At 47.0% G+C, this 9591-nt stretch overlaps 1 protein-coding gene across 2 annotated transcripts in view; it reads left to right on the top strand.

The window, feature by feature from the left end:
- Window positions 1–9591, top strand: part of Grik4 (glutamate ionotropic receptor kainate type subunit 4) — a 301102-nt gene that overhangs the window by 274605 nt on the left and 16906 nt on the right. For both annotated transcript variants that reach the window (XM_029482082.1, XM_029482083.1), the window contains 3 exons: window positions 3192–3357; window positions 5033–5258; window positions 9329–9457. In XM_029482082.1, coding sequence (XP_029337942.1) covers window positions 3192–3357; window positions 5033–5258; window positions 9329–9457 — 521 coding nt within the window. The remainder of the gene's footprint in view (window positions 1–3191; window positions 3358–5032; window positions 5259–9328; window positions 9458–9591) is intronic.

Here is a 9591-nt window from a genome sequence, read left to right as displayed (position 1 = left end):
GGAGAGAGGGGGAGGGAGGGGGAGAGGGAGAGAGAGAGCGAGAGCGAGAGAGCGAGAGAGTGAGAGAGAGGGGGGGAGGGGGAGGGGGAGAAAGGAAGGAAGGGAAGGAAGCAAAACAAACAAACAAACAAAAATATAAAACAAACAAACAAACAAACAAAAAATATGACCTCTTGACCCGAAAACTGACTGAGATAGAGTGGCTTGGCCAAGAGAGGGCATATGCACATTTATGCACAAAAGCCTGCTGTACATTTTCTGCAGAAGGCACCTCTGCTCTCCCCTCCCAGCCTCTGTCTTCCTGGTCAACCAGTACTCCCTGGGCAGCAGCCTCTGGTTTCCAGTTGGAGGGAGGCTTTGTGTAGCAAGTCTCCACTATCGCCCCTTGAGCCTTGTCCACCCACTCCTGACTCTGCAAGGCTGGCCTGTCCATCTCAGGAGCTGCAGGAATGGTCAAACTATTAGATTCTCTGACAGGCAAAAGATTCAACATTAGGAAAGTTCTTTGAAAGCTTCCAGAAGCTATGTAGAAATGAGGGACATGAAGAACATATGCAGTCTGGAGAGACAAGCTTGCGAAATACAAGTATTGGATCCTCTGTTAGCAATCTACGATAGGTTTGACTGTCGTAGCTCTCAGAAATTACAGCCTTAGTTCCCCTGCCTCCTCCTCCTCAGCCTGTTTAAGCCAAAGGAAGAGGAGATGAGGTATTTTCATCCTTGATTACTAGTGCCTAGGTTCACACAGTAGGTCTAGAAGTAGGCACCAGAGTTGTTTCAGGAGCTGGGCTAGTAGCTGGGACAATGATACCCCTTTCTGTCTAGAGCTTTCATTTGCCTTCATATGGCAAATATGGCAGGATTTAAGCCACTTGGGCAAGATTCTCGCCCACTCCCAGGCATTACCGAGAAGTTACTGAGTAAATGAACATACAGAACTGAGCTATATGTCCCCAAGAAGAGGATACTGTCTCAGCAGAGACAGTCACATAACTCCCTCGAAGCCTAGGAAAGCTAGGCAGAACCCAGGAAGAGGAACATCTAAGGGTGTTCACTTGGTTCCTTTGGGTTTTTCCTTCCAACGGGTGCTCTTTGTCACTGGTGTGCCTGCTGCATCTACCATAGACACCCTCCCTCCCCCCACTGCACCCAAGGAATGCCTTCCTCCAGAGAGTTTTAGAAGCCCACACCCTGCAGGGTACTGCTCTAAATAGCAGGCCTCGAAATGCCTGAGTCACTGTGTTCCAGAGCATGCTGCTGCGAGAGGAACTCTGCAACAAAGAGCCACCACGAGAGACCTTTACTAGCCCCCAGTCCACAGCATCAGCATGTGTCTCTGCCTCCTTCGTTCTGAGATTATTAACGTCAAGGTTTATTTAGTCCCCTGGGAGAGTGGAAGATCAGAAGACAGGACTCCCATGATCTGCCCTGGCCTCCCAGCCAGAGCAAGGGACAGAAAACGTCACATTGCTCAGAAGAGTGCCAGCTTTACAACTGCTAACGTCCGTCCTCAGATGCAGTGGCACAGCCCCACCAAGTCCTTGGGATAGTTTGGCCTGCTCTGGGTCCATTGAGCTGGCTGACAGCTTACCCTTATGACCATGACCCTAAACACCTGCATGTCACCCAGGAAAAACCAGGCACCAGAGTGTGGCCATGAGCCCGCGAGAAGCTCCTAGACAGCTCTTCAGCCATGTCTATGTCCGCTTCTCCTCAGTGTATCCAGGCTGCTGCTGAACTTGGGCATGGCCCTAGGCATGGTTACAGTGTAAAGAGCTGAAGGCGGTGCAGAGAGTGTGTCCTGAGTAGGGAGGGAAGCCTGCCACTTAGAGGGCCCTACTTGAGAAAGCATCAGGGAGGTAGTCAGATGATTTTTATCCCCTGGCCAGCCTGGAGGCTTCTCCACATTTCTCTAGCTCTTGTGTTCATCTAGCATGTTCTAGATTGCTGATCACAAATGACCTAGTACTTCATTTGCTGCTGCCAGGACTCAGAGATAGGTAGAGCAGGTATCATTATCCCATTTATTATATAAATAAACCCAGGAGAAACCAAGGACTTCCCTTGCTATCATATTGGTGACCAGAACAACAACAAAATAAAAAACAACCCCAAGACAAAATACTCCATCTCCCTTGTGGCCTAGCATATAAAAGTCCATTGAGTTGGTGGATGGCCCTGTTGTGTCTGCCTAGGCAGGTGTCCAGCCGGAGTTCTTGGTAACCACTAAAGGGACAATGGGATTTCTTGGTCTTGAAAATCCACCTGGCGGCTGCGAGCTGCCGAGTCCCATGATAAATGCTGTGCATTAACATAGCAGTGTCTGCATACTGGGCAAACCCTTGTGAATACGGACGCCACTGATCCTGAATTGGTGATTCTCCAGCCTGATTCGTGGTGCTTAGATCTGTGTCTGAGCCCCTAACACACAAGGAGGGAGGTACTGATGTAGCTCCAGCCTATTGAGCAGATGGGAAAAGCTTGCTTAATCTACCAGACTGAGCACGCTGCTGTTGGCATATAGGCTCCCTGCATTGCAGAATTATTCAAATTTCAGATGAAATTCTAGCGACTCCATAAAACAGTCTTGTAAGTCTGAAGCAGCTTGTCCATTGTCAGAGGATTTTCCAATTTCAACTTCTCAGCAGTCCAAAGATGCTTTTCACAAGCTCATCTTCATTGAAGACTTTCTGCTGTCATGGTCATAGAAGTGGCTGTGTACAACTGTATCAGTATTTATCAAGGTACTTCCCAGAGCCTCTCTCTGCTTCCTGCAGCGGTTGAATAGTACATTTGCCTCCCGAGTTGTAAGGATTAGCGGATGTTAGGATGTGAGGATGTTGCTCATATTAGGTATTCAGTACATGGCAGTATGCAGCCCTGCACAGAGCCCTCACCTCATTCACCGACTCCTTTCCAATGGTCCCCAGACCCTCACGTGCATGGGCTATACCTCTTTTGAATGACAAGTAATCACGTTTCAGAAATAAGAAATAAAAATCCACCGCCAATTTCGGTTCATGTCTCTCGACATTGTATATCCTGCATCCTCCCCCTCCCTACACTGAGCTGATATCTCTTTCAAAGAAAGATACTGGCTCCCATCTGCATCATAGCAGAACTGAACTCAGGAGCCTAACCCTCCTGGCAATGCCAGGGCAATGAAGCCTCTCTGGTGTCTTCCTGCATAGGTGGGCATTCACGTTGATCATCATCTCCTCCTACACGGCCAACCTGGCAGCCTTCCTGACTGTGCAGCGCATGGAGGTGCCCATCGAGTCTGTGGATGACCTGGCTGACCAGACTGCCATTGAGTATGGCACGATTCATGGAGGTTCCAGCATGACCTTCTTCCAAGTAAATACTACATGGCTGCTTACCTGCGTGGGGGAGGGCAGAAGGAAGCTGATATATGTGGGCATTCAAGATCAAAACATCTCTGCCCATCTCATTCTCTCTTTTGAGCATCTAACTTAGAAGTCCTCGAGGGGACTAGTTTCCTCCTATTCCAAAAAAAATTTCCCCAGAATGAGGTCTCAGGAGGATTTTGTATGAATATCAACCTATCCCATATTGTTGCACATGAGCAGCTGGTAATACTTAAGATGGTTTTAGAACTAATGTGATGAAACCTTCTAAATTTATAATAGTCCTGTGTTTGTTTTATGTGCACTGTATGCTGTGGATCGAGCGTACAGTCTTGTTTACATTACTGCATTGGATGGGGCTGATACGCTCATTTAAATTTTAAAAAGCGAGTTGGGTTTTATAGTTAGTACTTAGACAAAGCGAGATTAAAATAATACGAGGCTGGGGGGTGGCTCCTTGGGTAACATGTTTGCTGTGCAAGCGTGAAAACTTGAGCTTGGGTCCCTAGCTACCCACATAAAAGTGGGTGCGGTCATGCGCACCGGTAACCCGGTGCTGGCGGTGGAGAAGAAACACAGACAAGCGGTAGCCAGAGCTCACTCGCCAGCAGGATAGCAAATCAGTCAGTGGGCCCCAGACTCAATGAGGAGACCCCTGCATGGAAATAACAAGGTGGAGAATAGTAAGACACCCCAAATCCACCTCTACATGCATTCCTATGTAGAAACATAAACACACACACACCAGTAGTGAAAATAGTGTGCCTGTGAGCAATGTTTAAGAAATGCTCAGTGGGGATGGCCCGGTCACTTCTCCTAGACTGATGGGTTCTCCGGAGCAGACACATTTGGGTTCTTTGGGATATCGCCTTGTAAGTCTCAGGAGAAGCCCCTGCCACAGTCTAGTGTTCAATGACAGCCACACTGATTGATCGCCAGGGCTGACAGAAGCAGGCCGCGCAGAATAGCAGTTTTCCTGTGCTTCGAGAGCTCCAGGGAAGATTTCCCCCTGGGGGCTCACAGTGTCTAACCAACTAACATCCAAGACACTCGTTTCCACAGGAGATAGGCCCAAGGCCTGCTGTCTGTTTTCCATAAGAATATCTGTGCCTGTTGGCGTAGGGACAGGGAAGGCTTTGTACAAACAGAGTTTGGATGGACCCCCAGAATTCTGTCTTGTTATTATTGGTAAAACAGAAGCCAGCCTTGGGTGGTGGAGTTGATACATTGGCTTAGGTTAGGTAGGAGACATCCACACTGCCTCTTTAGGACTGTCTCTTTATTAGTCCCGAACGAATCTGTGTGCACTGTCCCACACTGAGGAACAATGAGGGATTAAAACCAGAGTTTGAATTCTACTTGTCTGAGGAGGTTGGTGCTGAAGGAATTCTGGAGGGTGGCTTAGACAGAACCAGTGATTGACTGATAGGCAGAACTCACAGGACAAGTCCCTTCTTCATCTCCTATTAAAGACACAGGCCTCTCCTCCATTATGCAATAGCAGTGACCCTCTCGGGGCGAGGTGATAGAAAGAAAGAGGTGCCAGGCTGTGATGTGGGGCACACGGCAGAAAGGCCCATCTCATGATTCTTTGATGCCCTCCGTTTTAAGCCAATGTTTCCTTTCTTATTTCTCAACCTTGCTTCCTTCTGATGTTCTCCCAGAATTCCCGTTACCAGACCTACCAACGCATGTGGAACTACATGTACTCCAAGCAGCCGAGTGTGTTCGTGAAGAGCACGGAGGAGGGGATTGCCAGAGTGTTGAATTCCAATTACGCTTTCCTGCTGGAGTCCACCATGAATGAGTACTACCGGCAGCGAAACTGCAACCTCACTCAGATTGGGGGCCTGCTGGACACCAAGGGCTATGGGATTGGCATGCCAGTCGGTATGCAGGAGAGCGACAACCTTTGGGTATAGCTTCCTCCAGGCAGGGTCAGGGGAGCCAAAGCCACTGAATGCTGTCTAGAATTCATTAGCCTGTTTCCAGAACCAACAGGTTTGAGAACAACTTTAGGTAGGCTTCCTTATGGTTAAAAAACAAAACAAAACAAAAGAAAACAAAACAAGCACGTGGACTTGTTTTTCCTTCCTTCCTTCCTTCCTTCCTTCCTTCCTTCCTTCCTTCCTTCCTTCCTTCCTTCCTTCCTTCCTTCCTTTTTCATTTTTGGTTTTTTTAAGACAGGGTTTCTCTGTATAGTCTTGGATGTCTTGGAACTCACTCTAGACCAGATTGACTTTGAACTCAGAGATCTGCCTGTCTCTGCCTCCTAAGTTTGTGTGTGTGTGTGTGTGTGTGTGTGTGTGTGTTTGTGTATGTGTGTGTATGTATGTGTGTCTGTGTGTCCGTGTGTGTATGTGTGTCTGTGTGTATATGAGTGTATGTGTGTGTGTCTGTGTGTGTCTGTGTGTCTGTGTGTATGTGTGTCTGTGTATGTTTCTGTCTGTCTGTGTGTGTGTCCACTTGCACACATGTGGAAGTCATTGGTTGATATTGAATGCCCCTCTCAGTCACTCTCTACCTTAGCTTTTGAGATAGGATCTCTCATTGACTCTGGTGCTCACAGCTTTGGCTTGATTAAGCCCCAGGATCTTCCTGTTTCTGCCTCCTCATCTTCAGGATTACAGGTGTGCACCACGATGCCTCCAGTTTTACTTGGGGGCTGAAGATCTGAATTCAGGTCCTTGTGTTTGCACAGAAAGTACTTTACCAACTCAGCCATCTCTCCAGTTTCCTAATTCGTAATTAAAGAACTGGTTGATTACTTATTCATTCATTCACTATTCAGGGATAATTCTAACTATTGAAGAGTACTGATGCCCCAGCAGACTTTAGGCCTTGTTCTCTTTGTCTCTTGCTTTGGCATGTTGGCCATTTCTCTGATGATTAACGTCTCTACTAACAGAGGGAAGAAGGAAGCACTACAAGTGCTAATCACCTTTGCTGGTTGTACTTCACTGGCAAGATTACAGAAGATGACGTTCAAACTCTATTTAGATTTCACTGCTCTGTCTACTCTGACTTGGTGTGGGTCATTGAAAGTGGGCACTAATGTACCATGCATTTACTGGGCGCCATCTGGTTTTGTAAGTTTTTTGGCTTCTAGAACAGTGCTGCAGCTGGGCTTCTCAGAGTACATTCACTTTGCCGATAACTCTACTACCAGGGAACCGGGAGACTCGTTCAGCTGTTGTGATTGTGAGGGATCTAAGCACAGCCTTTGGGTGATTCTATGTGGAGCATTGACTGCACTGCTGTGTCAGGCTCTCTTGATGTAAGGCTATTCCTGAAGAAGGTGACAGGCAGAAGAGTCAGGACATGGGGACATTAGCATGTGAGAGCTCTGATCTTTGGCATGCAGACTTGGTAGTCACATTGTACACCCTTGGATCGATCTGTCCCTGACTGGCAGTGTTATAAACTGCAGAATTCATTCACACCTTGGAATATAATTAGCATGGTCTTGGAGTTGGGGAGACCTGCCTGTGGTACCTCAGAGAGGTGCTTTAACATATCCGAGCCTCGATTATCCAAGTAATAGGATTAAGTTTCTCATACCTACTCAAGGAGTGTGGGTTAGGGCTGTAGTTGGTCAACTGCCTTCCCTAGGTGCCTAATACTTAGCCTTCATTGGGGAATATTAGTGCCCTCATTTTTTTCATAGTTATCTATGCAGTTTGGTAAAAGCAGATTGCTTCTTAGAACACTGATTAGAAAGCAACCAAATGAGCCTGGGTAATAATGAAAGTCCCCTCTGAATGCTGTCGGATCTGACACCTGAGGCTGTGTAGACCAGAAACTTTACTCTGTGCACTGGCCAACCTTCATGGACTCTGTTTACAGTCATATTTTTCCAGTGCCCATTAATATTACAGATTTTGAGCTTCTTTGGGAAATGTAATGGCTGGCATTTTCTTTCAAGATGGTGGGGTAGATCATGAAATGAACTTGGGGTGCACCTTGGTAATACTTTAGTGACTCAGTAAATTTAGCCTAAATGTCAAGTGCTTCCTTTCACAGGGAACTTGACCACACATAGTTGAGGTGAAAGAGACCAGCTCTAGAAAATTTTATTTATAAGCAAGGGAAAAAATGGAGAGAAAGGCCTCTGTCTTGACCCTGTCATGATATCGTTTTATGAGTATTATCTCACTTAATTGGGCCATGTGAGAGGTACACTGCAGAGAATAGAAATTATCCAAGGTCACAAACTAGAAATATAAGCCTGGGACCTAGGATACTGCTCTTCAAACACAATACTTTCCAGAACAGATCACATTGAGGTAGGAGACCCCCAGCTAGCCGGCTCAGGCTAGAGAGGGTGAAGGTGTGCTGTAGGGAGGTTCATGTTCTCACGTCAAGTGAGGCTGGGAACAACATTATGCAACTGCTGATGTACTGTGCAGCCAATTATGAGACAAGATTCAGATCCCTGAGGCTATACTCCCTGCCATTATTCCAGTAGGAGGAAAGAGAGTTACTACAGAATGCGTGGCGTGGTTGGGCCCAGGGAAAAGAAGAAACCCAATAAGGAAAGATGGAAACCTAATCAGATGGCTCTGGAGCAGAAACAGCAACCAGGGATCAGGCAGTGGAGCCTTCAGTGGCAGCCCCTGGGCCACTGAGGGTTTGGATAGAAGTGCCTTGAAGCATTGGAGTACTGTCTTTAAATCTAGCTAGTGTTAGCCTAGCATCTGTCTACATCTGCAGGGCAACTTGTTCGTGTACTCGTACACTACAAGTGTGTATTACACGCCTGTTCTACAGATGACTGTGCATGGACATCCATGGCAAAAAATACATTCAAGGCTGCAGGTGTGTCGTGGGTTCACTCAGCCTAGTTGTGCCTAAAGAAGGCCAGACTCTACTCTACAGTCCTGCAGTCTATGGCCCAGAAGCTTGGGTACTGCCTTGGAGCTTACCCAAAATGCAGAATTTTGGGTCCTGCCCTGAACCTATTGAATTGGAACTTTCCACTTAACAAAATCCCCAGGTGATTCCTACATACATTAAATATGAAAAACCCTCACTTCTGTGTTCAGGCTTCTTCCTTGTACCCAAGATCATAGGCATTCTCAGAGGTGCCTGTCTACACAGGATCTTTGTAGGGATTGGAAAGCAGGCTGGGCAACCAAATCGTTTTCCCAGTCTCCTAACAGCCTTTTCTTAATGATCACAGGCCTCTACCTGTTGGAGGACATTGAGCTTTCCTTGAATCCACTTAAGCCCGTTTTTTAATGATTAGATTTGGATCCTAGAACCAAAACTCCTCGACCATATTCTATTGGAAAATTTTTCAAAGAATTGTATTCAACAGAGAGAAGCCTCTGTTCAGTGGAGAAGAGGCAACAGGGATACCGAGTGATTGGCAGGGCAGCAGGCTCTGGTGAACTCAGCTATGAGAGCTGGGTACATCTGGTGACTGGCTTCTCCATGCAGAAGGACGAGAGGATGCTCTGGTTAACTCTTCTTTCAGTGGTTGATGGCTGGTTATGGTAAATGATTATAAGGTATACTGTGACAATAGTCACAAGCTCCCAAGAAATGAATCGATGTGACGTAGAAAGTTGAACATTTGACTGGGGGAGGGGGTTGTGCCACATGAACTCACATGATGGCTTCCTAGAGCCTAACGGGCATATCTCCATCCAGTTTCCTGAGTGTCATTGTGCAGCTCATTGAGTTCTGATAGACCCTCTATTTAAATTTGAAAGTGAAGGTGCTAGGCACTGAGATGAGTAGCACAAATGTCTGGGAAGCCATTACTCAGCCCATGCTGGGTCTTTGATCATAAGATGACCATGTTGGTCATGTGACAGAAAGGAAGTGGAGGAGCTAAGAAGGTGTAAACCAGAAAGCCCTTCTTTTAGCAGGCCAGGAAGGATGCTGGGAAGGGGAGCACCATGTGCCTAGGAGAACAATGACATCATGCCTTGGGTTTTCCTTTGACTCCATAGGCTCAGTGTTCCGGGATGAGTTCGACCTGGCCATTCTCCAGCTGCAGGAGAACAACCGCCTAGAAATTCTGAAGCGGAAGTGGTGGGAAGGGGGAAAATGTCCCAAGGAGGAGGACCATAGAGCCAAAGGTAAGGAGGACCACAGAGCCAAAGATGAGCACCCTTGGCTCTTCCCCCTACTTGACAGAACCAACATGGCCTTGTTATACAGCACAAAGTTCAAGCAATCACTTGTAAGATACTTTGACACCAAAGCCTAGATT

This window comes from Mus caroli, chromosome 9, assembly GCF_900094665.2.
Source record: "Mus caroli chromosome 9, CAROLI_EIJ_v1.1, whole genome shotgun sequence".
Lineage (NCBI taxonomy): Eukaryota > Metazoa > Chordata > Mammalia > Rodentia > Muridae > Mus > Mus caroli.
This window is presented reverse-complemented; position numbering and strand designations above follow the sequence as displayed.